The sequence below is a fragment of the Maudiozyma barnettii genome (genome assembly GCF_903064755.1).
Source record: "Maudiozyma barnettii strain CLIB 1767 genome assembly, contig: KABA2_03, whole genome shotgun sequence".
NCBI lineage: Eukaryota > Fungi > Ascomycota > Saccharomycetes > Saccharomycetales > Saccharomycetaceae > Maudiozyma > Maudiozyma barnettii.
This window is the reverse complement of record NW_024545240.1, coordinates 221,444-241,847: the sequence shown is the minus strand read 5'-3', so window position 1 is coordinate 241,847 and position 20,404 is coordinate 221,444. Positions and strand designations below refer to the sequence as shown.

Genomic DNA, 20,404 nt, shown 5'->3' with positions numbered 1-20,404 from the left:
TAAAACTTGCATACGTTAGTTAATTGACTATTTATATATAAATAAATGGGAAGAGAAGTTTTTCTTTGAACCCTTACATATTGAGGACACAAAATAGCATATATATTTAGACAACTTTATTGTTATCACTTTTTTTTCATTTTCACTTTTTTGTCCTCGAGAAATTAGTTATTAACTTAGAAAATAGGGGAACTAATCAATCTGTTCTTTACCATATATTCTAAAAGAAAGAAGTAGTTACATACCATGTTAACCCACGGAATTAAGACATACCCACTGATTAACCCATTTCATTGGGGTTATAATGGTAGCGTAGAAGAACATGTAAGTGAAAAGGGTTCTGTTGAAATCTCATTAAAGGATTCAAAAGAAACTATACCATTTAATGAATTTGTTCAACAACATGTACCTGCGTTAAAAGATGGTGCTAAATTTAGATTGGATCCTAAGATTTTCACTGGTATTTTGCAAACCATGTATTTGAGTGCTGCTGATTTCTCCAAATCCTTCCCAAATTTTTATGGCAGAGAAATTGTTCAATTTGAGGATGGTGTATGTACTGCTGATTGGGTTAGATCAGATTGGTCTACTAAATATAACCAGGATAAAACTACAGGTAAATTTGATATAGAAAAGTTTAACAAGGATGAAGCTGAGACTCATCCTGACAACTGGCCTCGTTTACATCCTCGTACAAGATACATGTCAGAATCTGAATTAAAGGAAACTCATGACGATACACGTCCTGTTGTAATTATCATGCACGGGTTGGCAGGTGGTTCCCATGAACCTATTATTAGATCTTTAGCCATGCATTTATCCCAGATTGATAATGGTAGATTCCAAGTTGTTGTGTTAAACACAAGAGGTTGTGCAAGATCCAAGATTACTACTCATGCATTATTTACCGGGTTACATACGGGTGATATTGAACACTTTGCTTTAAGAGAGAAAGAAAGACAGCCAGATAGAAACCTTTATGCCGTAGGTTGTTCATTTGGTGCTTTAATGTTATCCAATTATTTGGCACGTGTTGGTGAAAAGACCCCATTGAAAGCAGCTGCTACATTATGTAATCCATGGGATATGGTTCTATCAGCTGATAAATTACAAAATGATTTTTGGTCTAGAAACTTATTCTCAAAGTCAATAACTCAATTCTTGGTTAGATTAGTCAAAGTTAATATGGGTGAATTAGAGGTTCCTGAAGGTACTAAACCTGATCATGAACCTACAGTTGAAAATCCTCAATTTTATACATTCACTCAATCCAATTTGAAAAAAGCATTTAAAATGACCAAGATAATTGAGTTTGATAATGTCTTTACTGCACCATGTTTAGGATTCAAGAGTGGTATGGACTATTATAGAGAAGCCACTTCGTTAAATAGAATTCAAAATGTTGCTATTCCATTATTAGCTATAAATTCTAAGGATGATCCAGTTGTTGGTGATGTTGCCATCCCACAAGAATATTTGAATAAAAATTCCAATGTCGCATTATATGAAACCGATTTGGGGGGTCATTTATCGTACATTCAATCTGATGGGGACTCTTGGTCCACCAGAGCATTAGCTCAATTCTTTGACAGTTTTGATAAGAATGTATTGTAATAGGATATATGTATTTACTTCCTTATATAATGAATACAATATATATATATTGGAATTGTTCTTTTTTACTATCTACGCGCGTTCGAAGAAACCATAAAATGAAAAAAAAAAGTAAATTGTTCAAAACAAGTTACCAATACTATTCAAGTTCAATAAAACTATGAATAATAGTCCAGTTCAATATCAAGGGGAACAAGAAAAGGATCCATATACATATATACGAGAAAGAGCATATCAGGAGTGGACAGTGATTTTTTTAGGGATGAAACAAAAGACAGCAGGATATGTTGTTCTTGGTAGCACATGGTCTATATTAATGATTGCTATCGTATCATATCTATATGTATCATGCAATAGTACGGCATTATATTATTGGTGTTGGGTATGGTTATGTCCATTTATGGTATGGAATTGGGTCACTATAGCGTGGTGTGATTCCGAATTATTTGCAAATTCAAAACGTAGACTCGTGAGTTAACTAAATCAAACCAAACCAAATCAAACGAAATCAAATACATACATACATACATACAGGCATTATTCTATAAACATATAGAAATCATCATCAATATAATAAATATTTTTCATTCAACGGATCATTATCCAATTAAACTGTGTATATTAAAACAAAAATAAAGGATGCGGCTTTATATGAACAGAGACAAAAAAAAATAAAAGCAAGCAAACAAGCAAACCAGGAAGCAAGGAAGCATATATATATATATATATATATATAGGTAGGGGGTATATATAAAAAGATAATAGTAAGAAAGTCACAGACAAACGAACCTGCAAACGTAGAAGTGCACAACATCACATACATATACATAATGCCACCAGTTAAACAAGTTTATGGACAAGAAGAAGCGTCGAATTGGGATAAATTCAAGATGGGTTTATTAATGGGTACATCTGTTGGTGTCTGCACGGGTGTATTATTTGGCGGTTTTACTATAATGACCCAGGGTGCGGGACCTGATGGAGTTGTTAGAACACTAGGTAAATATATTGCTGGTTCTGCGGGTACTTTTGGTCTATTTATGTCAATAGGGTCAGTGATTCGCAGTGAAACTAATGAGTATAATAATAGTAATATGTTAACATTAAGACAACAACACGATTTACAACAAAGAGCTAAATTTGAAACATGGCGTATACGCAAACAGTTTGAACTTTCGCATAAATAAATAATTAAATATACAGGATATATATCTATGTACATATCTACTTTCAATTATCTTTTTTAATTAAATCCAAGAATTCATTCCATACCGTTTCTTTCAATTTAAAGGAATGTTCCATCAATGGGAACTGTTTTAATTGTACTTCTTTGTTATATTGTTGCAGTTTTGCTTTAGCTACAGGTCCTAACTGGTCATACTGTTTAACAAATCTTGGCAATAAAGATTGGTCAGTATCGCTACTAGTAGAAGATAATCCTAACATATCACTAACCACCAGGACTTGTCCACTTGTCCCCATCCCCGCTCCAATCCCAATGGTTGGAATGCTTAGCTGTTGAGTGATGAACGATGCCACTTTATGCGGCACACATTCTATCACCGTTGACCAGCAGCCCAGTTTCTGCAATTGCACTGCCGTGCCGTATAACGACAAGATCTCTGCGGCGGATTGGTTACCCTGTACTTTAAACCCACCCAATGAATTTGCACGTTGTGGAGTCAACCCAATGTGAGACATCACGGGGATGCCCCTCTCGCATAACTCACGAATGAACCCAAACGTGTAACGATCTCGCCGGTAGTCGCCACATTCCACTTTCAAGGATATCACTTTAGGGCTCAGTTTCAATAGCCGGATAGCATTGGCAACACCATGCGCATAACTCTCTTCGAATGATCCGAATGGCATATCTACCACCACCATTGAGGAACCAGAGGCACGAGTCACCGCCTGCACGTGATATTTAAACTCATCAAATGGCAGCTCAGTAGTGGAGGTGTAACCCAACGAAGTCATAGCCATGGAGTCGCCCACTAGTAACATATCGCTATTGCTGTCCTGCACCCATTGTGCAGTCAAATAATCATATGCTGTAATCATACTCAAGGGTGCACCACTGACATATTTGGCTTTGATATCGGCAATAGTTAGCGAGCGCTTGACATTACCGATTGGGGAATGCGATGAATAAAAATGCTTGAATGGTCGTAATGATCGGGCCAATGGAGCTCTACATCTTACAGTTCCTAGCATCATTGCTTTTCTTAATTCTACTCGTGCCGCCGTGCGTGCCCTTATTCTATTGTATTGTGTTCTATTACTACTTATTTAGATTTTATATGTTCTTCGAGGGTTCATCGCACTTCTGTTCTGCCCCCCATTTATAAATGTCGCAGCGGCCGTCGCGCGTGATAACGGCTAGCTTGTTTCTCACCGTGCACATGTCCATAATCGGGTTCCGCTGTTCCGTGTCCATCTTTTGCAACAATCGTTTGGTGTGCGTGTCCCAACAGCTGATATAGCCATTGGAGTCTCCACTAATTACTATCCCGTTACTATGGGTCTCTGGTGGATCGATATAGCCTATGGCCATGCCACCACTGAACTTCCCTCGCCATTCATTCGTAGCATCGTTACTATTATTATCATCCTGCCTATTGACAAACGTTCTCACCACCACCCCACGTATGCAGTCCCATAACTTCACAGCGCCGTCAAGACTCTTCACCAACAGGAACTTCCCATTCAACGAGAATTCCAACTGCGTGATGGGCACGACCCGCCCACTATGCTTCCAGTCCTTGTCGTACGTTAGCGTCGACAGACAATGCCCGGTCTGCGTATCGAATATCCGCACCAGCCCATCGTACGACCCGGACGCCATCACCGAGTCATCACAGTGAGGCAACGTCAGGCTCACGACGGAATCCGAGTGCGCAGATATCGTTCGCAGACACTTGCCATTAAGGACATCCCACGTCTTCACGCTTTCATCCATCGAGCCCGTGAACAGCAAGTTGCCCTTGCTGTTGTAACACAACGTCACCACTGGAGCAGTGTGCCCCGTTAAAATATGTAATATGCCATACATTGTCACGTGCACGATCTCCACGGTGTGATCGTCGCTTGCGGTGGCTATACACTCGCCGTCAGGTGACCAGCACACGTCGGATATTGGCAACGTGTGATTGGTTACTATTCTAGTCGCTGGTGGTGGTGGTGCGTGGTCGTTCGTGATATCGTATATTAGTATGTGTGTGTCTTGAGGAATGGCTACGCATTGTCCATTTGGAGATACTTTAACTGTGGAATAGGTGGATTTCCTGTCGGAGTGTGGTTCGTGCAGTGTTGACACGTGTTCATACATTTTGCAAACAAAACACCCTGTTTATTGCTAGCATACATGTACATATACATGTATATGTACATGATTGTTTGTGAATTTTGTATGGGTCACTTTCTATATATGTTAGTTTGACTTTCTCTCTCTCTCTCTTGCGCTGCGCGCCCTGTTCGCTTTGAAAATTTCAATGATATTCATAATGGGGACTAATACCATACATATCACATCTTATAAAAATAAGGAAGGTGGCAAAATAACTAGTTACTTTATTGGAACATTGCAACTAACCAAGACATACATACACATACACAGCATACTATGAACGTGATACCTGGCAACAACTTCAACTCCTCAGTGTCTACCTCTCAGGATACCCTACATCAATCAAATGCTGTACCTTCGCTACCTGATACTCTGCGTCAACAAAATGGTGGGGCAGTACCATTATCAAGTCAAATAGGTAACCGCCATCCGTTACAAGATCGTATAAATAACTGGGAAACTACCCAGAGAGAGAGACAATTGGAACAGTACCGCCAGATCTTCGGGATTGCCGAACCAATGAAACGTGTCATGGAAGTAGAAATCATTGAAAAATCAGGCTTCAACCCAATTCACAGCAATGGAAATTCGCTACATAAAGATATCCTGTTAAATAAAGATACTTCGATTGATTGGGAAGACGTTTATACTACAGATGCTAGTGGAAACATGGCTTCGACCGATGTTGCTAAAGATATTCATACTTTGATGGAAAATGATTTGAAATTATAACCTTTCTTTACCTCATTTACCTAGTTTTAAGATTTTTTATATATCTATATAAATTACATACGATTTAATATTATCGTCATTACAACATGATTGTGTAATCCACCTCTACGAAACACACTTTTCATTTAACACCAATCGTTTCTATATGTCTCTCCCTCTCTCTATATTTAACCTGATTGTGTTTTCCCTCTTTTTTCTTTTAATTTTTTTTCATTCACACTGCAATTATTTAAATGCTCGATGAACAATTTTTTTTTGTTCCCCCAGCTTGTAATTTTTTTATTTTAACTAGCATGTCACCCTTCAACTATCATTTCATTACATAAAATAGCAGTTATATACGTACTTCATCTCGAGTAGTTTGCAGTTATCACCAGCACACTACAACATACCTACAATCCCTCGTCGCACTCCTACCAGCAATGAATAACGATCCATTAAGTTACCAGTTTCAAAACTTACAATTCAATAACAACAACAACAACAACAATAATACTACTGTACCTCACCCGCTACTTGGCGACAGGGTTCCTTTGTCACGGACTTCCTCATTGGTGGATTCCATCGGAATGCAAAGGGCTTCCTCTCCGTATGCCAATGGTTCCACAGCAGAACATCATGATGCATTGAATCAACGACCACCCTTGACCACTGCACGATCTCAATCGGCTTTATTGAATTCCTGGCAGCCATCTTCTTCTTCCTCCACCTCACAGAATCACCATCATAACGACCCATCTACTCCCAATGCATTGCATCCATCGTTGCCACTGAATCACAATAACAGTACTACCGTCATGCCAAGTGTCAACCAAACGTCCGTGTTCAATCATCAAATCCCATTGCATACATCTTCCACATCGTCACTTCTACAGATGCACCCTCCAGGTGCAAACCCTGCCTTGAACCCATTGCCACCAGGAATTCCCGCTTCATTCATGCCATTCCCACAACCAATCATTTCACATTGGAAATATAAAGATATGCAAGGAAATATCCAGGGTCCGTTCGATTCTTCAACAATGGCGAAATGGTATGAATCGAACTACTTTCAACCGGATTTATCAATATGTCGGATGGGATCCACTTATGAACCATTGGGAATTAATGATAGATTCATTACTTTGACAGATTTAGCTCGTTTGGTTCAAAATGTTAAAGATCCATTTAGTGCATTTGATCAAATGGTCTCAATATTTCAACAACAGCAACAGCAACAGCAACGTCTTCCTCCGCAGATGCATATGACAAACCATCAATTTAACCCACCTGTGACGACTGAAACAATCACGAATGTGACAAATACGTTACCAAGAGTCTCAAACTTTTTCCCAGCAGATTCTCAAACAAAAAAAGAAGAGCCACAACAAGAAAATAATTTAGATGATTTAACTTTGGAACAAAAAATTAACAGGCAAAGAGAACATCTGGTAGCAGAAGCAGATATCGAAGCAAGTGGTGATTATACACAGGATGAAATATTTAAGATGAAATTTGATGATGGAAGTTATTATCGCGAAGTGACTGTCCCGGTATCAATGAACAGAAAACATATTAGAAAGATGGACGTATCTACTATCATTAAAGAAAATGATCTAGGTGATTATTGGGCCATTAAGGAGACACCTGAGTATGTTGAAAAGATGCAAATCTTTGCTAAAGAAGATGAAATTAAGAATCGTGAAAACCAAGAAAAGTTTGAACTTGAAAGAAAAGAGAATGAAAGACAAGAAGTTATTAAGAAAGAACAATTGAAGAAAGAAGCCGAATTAAACGCAAGAGAAAATGCTCGTTTAAATGAAGAGAAAAGGCGTAAAGAAAAAGCAGAGAAAGCAGCTAAATTATTATTAGAAGAACAAGAAAGAAATGAACGTGAATCCCGCAAGAGAGAAGAACTGAAACTTCAAAAGAAACAAAAGAAATTAAAAGAGCAACAAGAGAAGGTCGTTCATAAAGAAAAGAAAAAAATGAATCAAAAACAAAAATTAGAAGCGCTGAAGGCTGAAAAGGCAAATCAATTACTTGGAATGTCAGAAGCTGAAGACGAAGTCGAAACAGAAGATGAAACAAATTTTAAGCAAAATTCAGCTGCTAATTCTGAGGCCATACCATCGGCTCCTATAGTAACTGCTCCATGGGCCAACAAGACAGTTAATGTTTCTTCAATTCCAAAGATTAACCTTAAAGAACAGGCTATTCATGCTCAGAAGAAATTAGAGGAGAAAGAATCAAGAGAAAGACAAAGAGCTATGAAACTTAACACACAAATTTTATTACAAGATAAAGAAGAAGAGAGTAGAAAAGCAATGCTGAATTGGGCATCAATGCCAAAAAAATCCCAACAAATTCCTGTTTCTATTGATATTAAATCTCAATTAATGAACAACACCCCAAAAAAAAACAATTCAACCAAGATAACTTCAAAGAAGGAACCTCTCGAAGATCCAAGCTTTATTGAAGAACAGAAAAAAATTTGGGAACAAGTTCAACGCAACAACACCAAGCACAAAACTACAACATCTGATGATGGTGCATGGAGTACTGTCACAAAGAAAACCAATACTATTGACAAGAAGAATGCCACTTTGAAACCAGTGGGTCAATCAATTAGTGTTCCAAGTTTAAAGAAACCGGCTGTAGCTATTTCGACTAATCATTATCCTGGTAATGCATCTATTTCTGCTCGTCAAGAGTTCTTGAGATGGTGTAAATCACAGTTAAAACTAAACCCCGGTATATCTATGAATAGTGTGCTAGAGGTTTTATTAAGTTTACCAGCTGGTCCAATTGCTAATGAAATCATTGCAGATACTATTTATTCTAATAGTTCTGTTATGGACGGAAGAAGATTTGCTACAGAATTTACAAAGAAACGTGTTCAATGTGAAAAACAAGTTAAGGATCCATTAAGTTGGAGTGAAGCATTAGCTTTACCAGAAGGTAATGATGATGACTGGGAATTCCAAGTTGTTAGTAAAAAGAAAGGTAAGAGACATTAGTACTAATAGTCTACGAATATGATTTCCTTTTTTATTTTATTTGATACATTCAAATAGTAAATATATCTTTGTAACATATAGTAATTCTTAAAATAGTGTATTATAACAACAAAAAATTGAAAAATAAATCTTCTTATAGATAAGTAATGTTTTATGTATTTATAAAGACACAATAAATTACATTTTCATATTATTTTTAATCTATTTAATCTTAAAAAAATATGTATTATGTTTATAATTATCTATATTACTATAAAAATCGAAAAGATAGATATTACTATTTAGTTAAAGTACCATCATTATTCAATTTCAATTCCCATTCCTTTATGCAAACTTCTTTACGTTTTAAGATAGATTGATAACGTCTGCTTAAAGCTTGATTGAAACAAATTTCTTGACATAGAGCAGCAAACATCTTAGGCCAGCCTGGTTGTAAGTTTTCAGACTCTTGTATAGTGTCTCTAAATTCAACTTCAACAAATTTAGTTTCAGCTTGGAATCTTTCCCAATAGTCTTCACCGACAGACCCATTCTTATACATCAATTCAATTTGTGGACCTAATTCTTTCAATTTCAAAGTACGTCTTATAGCTTCGGCACCACGGTTCAACAGAGCAGCTTTCAACACCTTTTCATGTATTTTCTCAGTTTTACTTAATTCTTTCAATTCAAAATATAATTCTTTAGCATCATGTTCATCAAAGATTTCTGGTTGTTCAGCCAACTTTCTAATCCTGCCTTCTCTATAACGTTTTGAGAAGATGATCAACGACACGATTAAGATGACAGCATAGATAATTGGGGTGTAGAAAGAAATTGGAATCGTTTTCACTTTCTCTTCTGTTTCTGTAAATGTACCATTTGTATTATTACTATAGGTACCATTAAACGTGCCGTTGAAAGTGCCGTTAAAGTTGTCGGAATAGGTAGTGTTAAATCCTTCCTCAAATGTACTATTATCAGCCATTTCTTATTCAATATTCTCTAGTGTACTATCCTTACTGCCCTTTTACCTGATATGCCTCATAAATATTCAAAGATCAAGTTCAATTATTCAACCTCTTCTTATGTGCTGTCACCTAATAATTTCACAACTTGTCCCATCATTAGTTTGTTCGTCTGCCCGCCGCGCAATAGCGACTTCGTCTCTTTTTTTTCACCACCAAATTTTTCAATATATTGGTTTTCGTGTACGACAAACGCGCATTTTCAAATAAAATATTTGGCAATGGACGGGATTCGAAGGGGAGCCCTATTAGGGTTATTCAGTGGTAAAAAACTATCAATGAATCTCTCTTTATATAAGAAGAAACGAAGGGGATTTTGCCACTGGACAAAGAGCAGTTGGTTTCTTGATGGAATAGGAATAGGTAGAAGAAGTTCAAATACTAGTTTGAATAGATTTTAGGAGTTGTTTGCTACTATAAAGAACTAATTTCTTTTAGTGAATATAATCAACTACATTTTAGAGTTCCTCTACAGCTCTTATATATATATTTAAATAATTGCATGAATCTACCATAATCTAACATTACGAACATGTTGGTTAGATTTAGATCGAAAGATGGGATGCATAGAGTCTCCTGTGAAGAGAGCAACTTATTTGGTGCATTATTAGAAAATTTACTGACTCAATTGAAAGAACCCATTGATGTATCATCGATTAAAGTTAGTGACAAACCTGGTTTAAATAATGGGGAACCTGTGGGGAATATAATCGAAAGAACAGTGCGTGATCTGGGTCTACATCATGGTGATATTGTATATATTACTTATGATAAGAACTCAACAGATATTAACGAGACAGCTGCTGCAGTGGCCACTACACATATCTCACAACAACATGACTCTAATTCCCAAAGTGTTAACATTGACTCCTTAAAGACTAATACTAATAATTCCTCAGAATTACCAATTGATATGGAATTGGAGAAGGAAAATGGATCTATTTCAAGAAAGAGATCTCCACTTTGTAAACACGGTGATAAAGGTATGTGTGAATATTGTTCTCCTTTACCGCCATGGGATAAAAGTTATCATGAAGAACATAATATTAAACATATTTCTTTCCATTCTTATTTGAAAAGGATCAACGAAGCTACTAATAAGAAAGAAAATGGCAGCTCATATATCGCACCTTTATCAGAACCAAATTTCAAGATAGATTTACATTGTACTAATGGTCATGAATCATGGCCTAGAGGTATTTGTTCTAAATGTCAACCGTCGGCAATCACTTTACAACAACAGGAGTTTAGAATGGTAGATCATGTCGAATTTCAAAATAGTGCACTGATTAACAATTTTATAGAAGCATGGAGATCTACAGGTATGCAAAGGTTTGCTTACATGTATGGTACTTATAAGAAATATGACTCAACCCCATTAGGGATCAAAGCAGTCGTAGAGGCTATATATGAACCACCTCAGCATGATGAACAAGATGGTCTTACCATGGATGGGGAACAAGTACTGAAGGAGATGAAAGAGATAGATGATTTGGCTTCAAAGATGAGATTATTTAGAATTGGTTTAATGTTTACAGATTTAACTGATTCTGGCAATGGTGACGGTTCTGTATTTTGTAAAAGACATAAGGATTCATTTTTCCTGTCATCATTCGAAGTGATTATGGCAGCCAAACACCAATTGGAACATCCAAATATATGCAAATTTAGTGAACAAAATACTTTCTCTTCTAAATTTGTTACTTGTGTGATATCTGGGAACCTCGAAGGTAATATTGATATCTCCAGTTATCAAGTATCAACCGATGCAGAAGCATTGATTGATGCTACAATGATTAGTGGTTCTACTCATCCATCAATGGCATACATTAATGAAACTACAAATAAAAGGTACGTCCCAGAGATATTTTATATGAAAAAGAATGAATATAATTTAACGGTTAAAGAAAATGCAAAACCTGCATTCCCAAACGATTATCTGTTAGTGTCATTATCTCATGGGTTTCCAACTACAGAGTCAACAGAAGATACAAAACAAGAATCTACCGAAGACAAAGAAGTTGGTGAAACTGCTACTATTCCATCAAAGCCCCCAATGTTTATCAGCAAAGGCGGATTCCCATGGGCTAATAGACAAGCAATGGGGCAATCTCAGGATTACCAGGAACTGAAGAAATATATTTTCCAATCTGCAACAAGTGATAATTTCAACGAATTACATGAAAAAATCTCAAATTTCCACTTTTTAATCTATATCCACAGCCTTCAAATTATAAATGAAGAACAGTGGAAACTCTTGGTTCAAGCTGCTACAACAACTGCGCCAGGTGAGGACTACGAAACACCTTTACTACAACTCATCACCACTCCGGAATGGCAAACGCTGATCATGATCCTTCAGGAAAGTTCTTGAAAATATCGCGAGGTCACATGATGTTGTGTCTTTATTCTAGAATGTTCTCGAGAGATCGTTACCGACGGCATGTTACGAAATAAAAAAAATTTTCGCAGGAAAAAATGAAAAATTTTGCGATGCTTGGATGATGAGCACTCTTAGGACCCCGAGAGACTGCAGACTTCTGAAAGAAACTAAAGCTCTTTTTACCCATCACACATCTTACATTGGGTCATTCAGTATTGGTGGTGAAACTATGTTCTGGTTGCCAATGGTTTATTATATATAAGAGAAACACAATCTTTTTATGAATAATCACTAATCAGGGCTATTAAATTTCTCCCGCTTTTCTACTTTAATAAAGTCTTATTTATAAAACCTTTATATTAAATATCAACCAATACGTTCATAATTCCCAATACATAATGAGTACTCCATTTGGTCTAGATTTTGGTAACGACAACTCTGTCCTAGCTGTTGCAAGAAACAGAGGTATTGATATTGTTGTCAATGAAGTTTCCAACCGTTCCACTCCTTCTGTTGTTGGTTTTGGTCCAAAGAACAGATACCTAGGTGAAACTGGTAGAACTAAGCAAACTTCCAACGTTAAGAACACTGTTACTGGTCTAAAGAGAATCCTTGGTTTGAAATACGATGACAAGGACATGGAACAGGAATCCAAGTACATTACTTCCAAGCTTGTCAAGATGGACGACGGTAACGTCGGTGCCCAAGTCAGATTTGCTGGTGAACAACAAACTTACTCTGGTAGTCAATTGGCTGCCATGTATATGGACAAAGTTAAGCACACTGTTATTGACGAAACCAAGGCTAACATCTCTGATGTCTGTATTGCTGTCCCAGCTTGGTACACCGAAGAACAACGTTACACTATGAGTGACGCTGCTAGAATCGCTGGTCTAAACCCAGTCAGAATCGTCAATGATGTTACTGCTGCTGCCGTTTCTTATGGTGTCTTCAAGACCGATTTACCAGAAGGTGAAGAGAAACCAAGAATCGTCGCTTTCGTTGACATTGGTCACTCTTCTTACACTTGTTCTATCATGGCTTTCAAGAAGGGTGAACTAAAGGTCCTAGGTACTGCTTACGACAAACACTTCGGTGGTAGAGACTTTGACCGTGCCATCACCGAACACTTTGCTGATGAATTCAAGGCTAAGTACAAGATTGATATCAGAGAAAACGCTAAGGCTTACAACAGAATCATTACTGCTGCTGAAAAGTTAAAGAAGGTTCTATCTGCCAATACCACTGCTCCATTCTCTGTTGAATCCGTTATGAACGACGTCGATGTCTCTTCTCAAATGACTCGTGAAGAACTAGAAGAATTAGTCAAGCCATTGCTTGAATCTGTCACTGAACCAGTTACCAAGGCTCTGGCCATGGCTGGTATCACTGCTGATGAAGTCGATTTTGTTGAAGTCATTGGTGGTACCACACGTATCCCAACTTTGAAGGACTCTATTTCCAAGGCCTTCGGTAAGCCATTGTCTACAACTTTGAACCAAGACGAAGCTATTGCCAAGGGTGCTGCTTTCATCTGTGCTATCCATTCTCCAACTCTAAGAGTCAGACCATTCAAATTCGAAGATATCCATCCATACTCCGTCTCTTACTCTTGGGATAAGCAAGCTGAAGATGAAGACACTCTAGAGGTCTTCCCAAAGAACACCACCTACCCATCTACCAAGATGATCACTCTACACCGTACTGGTGACTTCAACATGGAAGCTTTCTACACTAACAAAGAAGATCTACCAGCTAATGTTGCTGAAAAGATCGCCAACTGGGAAATCACTGGTGTTGAACTAGGTGAAGGTGAAGAATCTGTTCCAGTTAAATTAAAGTTGAGATGTGACCCATCCGGTCTTCACACTATTGAAGAAGCTTACACTTTAGAAGATATTGTTGTTAAGGAAGAAATCCCTCTACCAGAAGATGCTGCTGAAGATGCTGAACCTGAATTCAAGGAAGTCACGAAGACTGTCAAGAAGGCTGACCTAACTATTGTTGCTCACACATTTGCTCTAGAAGCTAAGGCTTTGAACGAATTGATCGAAAAGGAAAACGAATTGAACGCTCAAGACAAACTTGTCTACGAAACTGAAGACCGTAAGAACACTCTAGAAGAATATATCTACACTCTACGTGGTAAGCTTGACGAAGAATATTCTGATTTTGCCTCTGATGCTGAAAAGACCAGATTAAAGGAAATGCTACAAAAGGCCGAAGACTGGTTGTACGATGATGGTTACGATTCCATTAAGGCTAAGTACATTGCTAAGTACGAAGAATTAGCTTCTCTTGGTAACCTAATCAAGGGTAGATACCAACAAAAGGAAGAAGAAAAGAGACAAGCTCTAAGAGCCAAGCAAGAATCTTCCCAAATGGCTGACCTAGCTGCTAAATTGTCTGCTCAAAGAAAGGCTGAAGCTGAAGCCAAGGAAAGCAAAACCGATGCTGAAGGTGATGTTGATTTAGATTAGTTAATTTAATGTTTTTTTTCATTCAATATTTTCTCTTCTGAGATGTCTCACTCACTACATACTTCTGTTCATTCAACACCCCCACCATTATATAACACATACGATACAAAAATTAATAAATATATATACGTACTGATAAGCGTCGCAATTGTATTTGTGTCCTAAGGATCCATATCATAATGGATAAGTTCATTCATGATTAGATTTTGAGTAAGAATATATTAAATTTAATAAATGCAAAGATTATATATGTATGTACTATATAAATTCTTGATTACTTGGGTTTTCTCTGAAAGATCCTAAAACTCCATGATCTTGTTCTTGTAAAACATTCCGTGGAATCCTTTGATCCAATGACTTGCCAATTACCATCACCATAGGTCCAAGGGGATTTATTCCACATCTCATCTAATTTTATCCAGTTTGGTGGAACATTTGTCTCGTAGTTCAAAGGATTATCTGAATTGAATACAGTTCCAAACGGAGAAACGATTGTGAAATTACTTCTCTCGTAGGATAACGTTTTTTCTGTCCATGCACCATTCTGCCATTTTCTTTGATTTTCTTTAACACATATTTTCATAATATTAAATGTTAAGGAAGGCGTAGATATTTCAGTCATTTGTGGTATATTTTCTTCTTGTTCATACAATTCTATCAATCTGTTTCTTAATGTTTCTATTTTAATTAGTTCCTCCGTATTTTGAATAGTTAATTTAACAGTGATATATGATTGATTTGATATGATCATATTAAAATAAGCTAATGGAGCCAAATTTTTTATACTATAGAACTTATCATGGGGTCCTCTCCACCAGAAGTATACAATTCGTAAGTATTGGAGTCTCCATAATATTTGTAGTAATCCTTGAATAGTTCGTGTATGGAATATTGATACTGTAATAAATGCTACTATTAAATAGGACTTGGTATCATTGATATATGGTAACAAATGAAATTTGAAAATTAATACTTGAATAAAAGTTGCCAAAGTTAACCATTGGAAAAGCACCCTGTAGTTATTAATTACAAATAAATTTAAAGCTTCTTTCTTAATGACATGTAACTTGTGTTCCACGTTTTCTAGTAGAATAACAATATCATCAACTGTTGGTGGTTCTGAATTTCTGGTTTCCATAATGACTGTGTGTAAGTAATAACCAGTGGAACACATAAGAAAACTTGTACATAACAAACCAAGATAATCTAGTAGCATGTGTTGAACACAGGTCTCAGTAATAATTAAATTATTCGGTATGAAGAGATACCGTATGCTGAGACATACCATCATCATATTTACGAAAATCAATGGGGAATCATCTGTGGTCCATAGTAATGTACTCAAAATATTATCAATAATTATTAGTAAAGGATATAGATCAGATAAACCTTTCAAAACAGGAAGAGGAGTAGTCATGATTAAAGGTATCCTCTGGTTAATTTGAGTTACAAACTGAGCGTAATGTGGTGATTCCATAACTAACGTGAAATATATATTTAGTTGGGGTTTGACGTAATGCGTAGATTTTTTTTTAATGTATTGAATGTCGTAATTCGAAAAAAAAGGTTAGGATTTGATAAAGGAAACTTTATAAATGTGTGGAGGTTTATTGTATCCTTAAACTGTTATATAAATAGGGATGAGATATAAGAATAGTGGCTCTTAAAGCAGTGCAGATCTTAGTTAAAACTAGTGATTTTTACCCCGAAATCGTAGGCACAACTGAAACAATTATAAACACTAGCTTGTCGCCCTTTGATAGTAGTACAAGCTTCTTGTGAATAATCAATGGGATTGAAGTATTCCTTCAAAAAGAATTCCTTTACAGACATCAATATAAGGAACGTTAATCATCCAACTCCAAGAAATTAGCCAGAGGAGGGTCAGTTCAGTTTGTTTCCCTTATTCATATCCATCTGCCCTACAATTTTCCTTTACAAATTCAAAAAAATCAAATTCAAAAAATAAAAAAAATATCAAAATTCAACAAGAGATGAGATAGAAAAAGACAAGATTTTCAAATACTTGACATGTTAATTTATTGTATCCATTATATTATTATCCAATCACTACTAATATTGATTTAACAATATCCATTGCAAAGGTCCTATACTTTGTTAGACATCGAGAGTTGTGAACTGAAAAATTAAAACTTGAACAAGAAACAAATATAAATATAACAATGGGAGTAATACCAAAGACTACCAAAGAAGATAAAAATTCTAAAATAACTGTTAAACATCCGACTTTGAAACAGGCTACGCATAATGACATCAAGACGACAATATATGTAAAATCCTCAACACCTTTTGTCAGCGGAATCAAACGAATTAATAAATTTTTGAATGATCTTGATAAAAGGAAAAAAGACCCCAAGTTTCAATGTGTTGTATTATTAGGTATGGGAAAAGCCACTGAAAAAACTATGGCTCTTGGGTGCTATTTTGCAGAAGAGAAAGGTAAACGATTGGAGGTCCGTACCAAAAGTGTGGATGTGATAGATGAGGTGATTGCGGAAGGAAACAACGATGATTCAATAATAGACGACAGAGACAGAGATACATCTCTGAAGAAACGTTCTTTAAGTGGAATCGAGATCAAAATTTACCCATAGAGGTCAAAAACAACATCGTCATACTGCCTCTCAAGGTTATCCATACATATGCGCCATCTTATATTTCAACTTGTATATTTAATTTATTTTTTTGTTAACTGAATTACTCGTATTCTTTTCTAACTTGAAGTTCTATAAGTTCCCTCGTAGACTCATCCTAAATATAATTATAAATACATTCAAATGTACGAATAAAATATCGACAATTACTCAAACATATCTTTCGCCAATATTATGTGTCATTGACGATGACTGATACTTCTGACTTGACCAAAAAAATAAAATTGATGACGAAAACTGAAAATTTCATGGCTTGAGGCTTCTCGAAAATATAATAACAAAGAAGACCCTTCAATTACTAAAAGGACATAAATAATTATCACTCGTTGATATATACGTATCAATCTCCAAAGTTTTAGTTATTATTTATATGAAGGTGAGGTTATAGGTTATAAGTATTATCATTACAATTAGAAAAGATGACTGTAGGTACAGATGAACAGATCGCACAATGGAAGAAAGAGAAAATAGTTGGTATCATAGGTTTAGGTGATATGGGCCAATTATATGCTGAGAAGTTTTCAGAAGCAGGATGGAATGTTGTAGCATGTGATAGAGAAGAATTGTATGACAGTTTAAAGGAGAAATATGCTAATGCTAAATTTACTTTAGTCCAAGATGGTCATAGGGTAAGTAGAGTGAGTGATTTCATTATTTATAGTGTCGAAGCAGCTAACATTGATAAAATTGTAGGCCTTTATGGCCCTTCTTCGAAAATTAATGCAATTGTCGGTGGCCAAACAAGTTGTAAACGACCAGAAGTTTTAGCATTTGAAAGGTTATTACCCAGCGATACAAAGATCATAACTGTACATTCGTTACATGGACCTAAAGTAAACACTGAAGGTCAACCTTTGGTAATAATCGATCACAGATCAAATGATAATGGTTATTCTTTATCTCTGGTAGACTCTATCATGTCTTGTTTAAAGAGTGAACATGTCTATTTGACTTGCGATGAACATGATAAGATAACAGCAGATACACAAGCTGTAACCCATGCCGCCTTTTTATCAATGGGTAGTGCATGGGCAAAATCTGAAACTTACCCATGGGATGCAAAGGATAATAAATGGCAAGGTGGTATTGAAAATGTTAAAATTAATATTTCGTTAAGAATTTACTCTAACAAATGGCACGTTTATGCAGGTTTGGCAATCACCAACCCACAAGCTCATAAACAAATTCTTCAATACGCAACAAGTGTCACCGAACTGTTTACACTCTTTATAGACCATAAAAAGGAAGAGTTAACTGAGAGAATAATGAAGGCTAAGGAGTTTGTATTTGGGAATCATACAGGGCTGCTATTATTAGATGATTCCCTATTAGATGAATTTTCATTATCAGAGAAAGGTAGAAATTCAATAAATTCAGTTCCAAATTCACATTTATCGTTGTTAGCTATTGTCGATTCATGGTATCAATTGGGAATTAATCCATATGATCATATGATTTGCTCTACACCACTCTTTCGAATATTTTTGGGTGTGTCAGAATATTTGTTTTTAACGCCTGGTTTATTAGACAAGACTATCGATGCTGCTATTGATGACAAGGCATTTAGAAGCATCGATCTTGAATTTGTAGTTGCAGCCAGAAAATGGAGTTCCATAGTATCGTTTGAAAGTTTTGATCTCTATCAAAAACAATTTGACGATGTCCAAAAGTTCTTTGAACCTATGTTCCCAGCAGCAACAAAGATCGGTAATGATATGATTAAGAAAATTCTAGCTCATTCCAAAAAATGATACGAGACCAAGACGAAAATTAAACAAGTGTAATGTGTAGTTAATGAATTTTATTATGTGTAGCTAGATCTATCTATTTGTATATATTTATATGTGTATATAAGTAAATTCTGATGATGCAAAAGTGTCTGTATTGATGTCTATGATAATATTTGTTAAAATTTACTTTTCTTATATGAGTTTGATTGTTTGATGTCCGATGCTCCTCTCCTCTTTATACTAACATCATCATAATTTGGGTCTAAATCGAACATATCTATATCTTCTGTTTGCCTATTAAATATTGATCTTCTCTGTTGGTTAAACGGATACGAATATGACATATTATATACATCACAAGGACTTGGTTGATGAGTAGTTTTTGTGTTGAAATGCGAATTCCTCGCACTTTGGTTGTTATAGTTGTTTTTACCATTCTTTTTATTATTATTGTCTATTGAATGCTGAAAGATCAAATTTTGAAAAATGTCTGTGTTTATACTATTATTATTATTATTATTGTTGTTGTTGTTGTTGTTGTAAATACCACAATGCGATGGGTACACACTTCTTAACCATTTCGAATAACTTTTGATTGTACGATAATCTCCACTTTGTAATATTCCAACTAGATCAGGAAAATGAATTTTGAAACTTCGACACATGATTCTATTCCATATATGAGACATCGATGCATTTATTATTGTTGAGTGAAATTTGTTATCAGATGTGTAGTTTGTCGCAAAAAAAGTATGCCAAAGGTTCATAATAAATGTATTTAGACCTTCATCCACGATTATATGACTGAGATGTGATAATGAAACATTCCTATTTATAGGGAGTAAATTGTTTGGTGTTAAACATCGAATGATCACCGCTGATTGTTCGTATTGCTCTATTTCAGATCTTTTGCCATCAGCAATATAGAGTTGGATGTATATCTCCATGAAAGTTCTTGGTTCTTTCAATAACAAATGCCATATGCATACATTTGAATCCTGTGGTTTCAGATGATAAAGACGTGGTTCCTCTGAACTTAAGCAGGAAAGATTTTTCCACTCTTTCATCATTTTCTTGGTCAGCAGACTAGCCATATTGTTCTGAGTGTGTCACCAAAAAAATATGGTTTGTGGTTTGATTTATAATAACGTACTTCCACTAGGGGGTTCAAATTACTAAATGTGTCACCCTATTCAATGTATTAGAGTTTTTACAAGTGTTGTGTCACTGTTTCTTATATGAATACTACTTCAATCTGTCAAATGATTTCCATCATTTTTTTTTTTTGCAAATGACAAATAAAGATGATATTATAATATTTTTTATCTGACGGAAAATTTCACCGCAATACATAAAATTTCAAGTAGTTTCGATTAGCAACAAATGAAGATGAGGAGAGAGAGAGAGAGAGAGAGAGAGAGAGAGAGAGAGAGAG

General features: G+C 35.8%; 14 protein-coding genes across 14 annotated transcripts; 9 read left to right on the top strand and 5 right to left on the bottom strand.

Moving 5' to 3' along the window:
- Positions 1-246: 246 nt before the first annotated feature.
- On the top strand, positions 247-1,614 carry EHT1 (medium-chain fatty acid ethyl ester synthase/esterase; the record flags this gene model as incomplete). Its single annotated transcript, XM_041549579.1, has 1 exon — positions 247-1,614. The coding sequence occupies one exon, from the start codon at positions 247-249 to the stop codon at positions 1,612-1,614; it is 1,368 nt and encodes a 455-aa protein (XP_041405513.1).
- Positions 1,615-1,876: 262 nt separating this feature from the next.
- Positions 1,877-2,092, top strand: ERI1 (Eri1p; the record flags this gene model as incomplete). Its single annotated transcript, XM_041549578.1, has 1 exon — positions 1,877-2,092. One exon carries the CDS (start codon positions 1,877-1,879, stop codon positions 2,090-2,092), a length of 216 nt encoding a protein of 71 aa, XP_041405512.1.
- Positions 2,093-2,444: 352 nt separating this feature from the next.
- On the top strand, positions 2,445-2,801 carry MGR2 (Mgr2p; the record flags this gene model as incomplete). The annotated part of the gene is made up of 1 exon (XM_041549577.1): positions 2,445-2,801. The coding sequence occupies one exon, from the start codon at positions 2,445-2,447 to the stop codon at positions 2,799-2,801; it is 357 nt and encodes a 118-aa protein (XP_041405511.1).
- Positions 2,802-2,844: 43 nt separating this feature from the next.
- On the bottom strand, positions 2,845-3,831 carry ECM31 (3-methyl-2-oxobutanoate hydroxymethyltransferase; the record flags this gene model as incomplete). Its single annotated transcript, XM_041549576.1, has 1 exon — positions 2,845-3,831. One exon carries the CDS (start codon positions 3,829-3,831, stop codon positions 2,845-2,847), a length of 987 nt encoding a protein of 328 aa, XP_041405510.1.
- An 82-nt stretch (positions 3,832-3,913) lies between these two features.
- Positions 3,914-4,945, bottom strand: SWD3 (Swd3p; the record flags this gene model as incomplete). Its single annotated transcript, XM_041549575.1, has 1 exon — positions 3,914-4,945. The coding sequence occupies one exon, from the start codon at positions 4,943-4,945 to the stop codon at positions 3,914-3,916; it is 1,032 nt and encodes a 343-aa protein (XP_041405509.1).
- Positions 4,946-5,239: 294 nt separating this feature from the next.
- On the top strand, positions 5,240-5,695 carry UMP1 (Ump1p; the record flags this gene model as incomplete). The annotated part of the gene is made up of 1 exon (XM_041549574.1): positions 5,240-5,695. The coding sequence occupies one exon, from the start codon at positions 5,240-5,242 to the stop codon at positions 5,693-5,695; it is 456 nt and encodes a 151-aa protein (XP_041405508.1).
- A 422-nt stretch (positions 5,696-6,117) lies between these two features.
- Positions 6,118-8,694, top strand: SMY2 (Smy2p; the record flags this gene model as incomplete). The annotated part of the gene is made up of 1 exon (XM_041549573.1): positions 6,118-8,694. The coding sequence occupies one exon, from the start codon at positions 6,118-6,120 to the stop codon at positions 8,692-8,694; it is 2,577 nt and encodes an 858-aa protein (XP_041405507.1).
- Positions 8,695-8,971: 277 nt separating this feature from the next.
- On the bottom strand, positions 8,972-9,661 carry SEC66 (Sec63 complex subunit SEC66; the record flags this gene model as incomplete). The annotated part of the gene is made up of 1 exon (XM_041549572.1): positions 8,972-9,661. The coding sequence occupies one exon, from the start codon at positions 9,659-9,661 to the stop codon at positions 8,972-8,974; it is 690 nt and encodes a 229-aa protein (XP_041405506.1).
- A 572-nt stretch (positions 9,662-10,233) lies between these two features.
- NPL4 (nuclear protein localization protein 4) lies at positions 10,234-12,075 on the top strand (the record flags this gene model as incomplete). Its single annotated transcript, XM_041549571.1, has 1 exon — positions 10,234-12,075. One exon carries the CDS (start codon positions 10,234-10,236, stop codon positions 12,073-12,075), a length of 1,842 nt encoding a protein of 613 aa, XP_041405505.1.
- A 407-nt stretch (positions 12,076-12,482) lies between these two features.
- SSE2 (adenyl-nucleotide exchange factor SSE2) lies at positions 12,483-14,564 on the top strand (the record flags this gene model as incomplete). Its single annotated transcript, XM_041549570.1, has 1 exon — positions 12,483-14,564. One exon carries the CDS (start codon positions 12,483-12,485, stop codon positions 14,562-14,564), a length of 2,082 nt encoding a protein of 693 aa, XP_041405504.1.
- A 274-nt stretch (positions 14,565-14,838) lies between these two features.
- On the bottom strand, positions 14,839-16,041 carry PEX32 (Pex32p; the record flags this gene model as incomplete). Its single annotated transcript, XM_041549569.1, has 1 exon — positions 14,839-16,041. The coding sequence occupies one exon, from the start codon at positions 16,039-16,041 to the stop codon at positions 14,839-14,841; it is 1,203 nt and encodes a 400-aa protein (XP_041405503.1).
- Positions 16,042-16,747: 706 nt separating this feature from the next.
- POP7 (ribonuclease P/MRP protein subunit POP7) lies at positions 16,748-17,179 on the top strand (the record flags this gene model as incomplete). The annotated part of the gene is made up of 1 exon (XM_041549568.1): positions 16,748-17,179. The coding sequence occupies one exon, from the start codon at positions 16,748-16,750 to the stop codon at positions 17,177-17,179; it is 432 nt and encodes a 143-aa protein (XP_041405502.1).
- A 479-nt stretch (positions 17,180-17,658) lies between these two features.
- On the top strand, positions 17,659-18,990 carry TYR1 (prephenate dehydrogenase (NADP(+)); the record flags this gene model as incomplete). Its single annotated transcript, XM_041549567.1, has 1 exon — positions 17,659-18,990. The coding sequence occupies one exon, from the start codon at positions 17,659-17,661 to the stop codon at positions 18,988-18,990; it is 1,332 nt and encodes a 443-aa protein (XP_041405501.1).
- A 155-nt stretch (positions 18,991-19,145) lies between these two features.
- UBS1 (Ubs1p) lies at positions 19,146-20,063 on the bottom strand (the record flags this gene model as incomplete). Its single annotated transcript, XM_041549566.1, has 1 exon — positions 19,146-20,063. One exon carries the CDS (start codon positions 20,061-20,063, stop codon positions 19,146-19,148), a length of 918 nt encoding a protein of 305 aa, XP_041405500.1.
- Between the last annotated feature and the right edge of the window lie 341 nt (positions 20,064-20,404).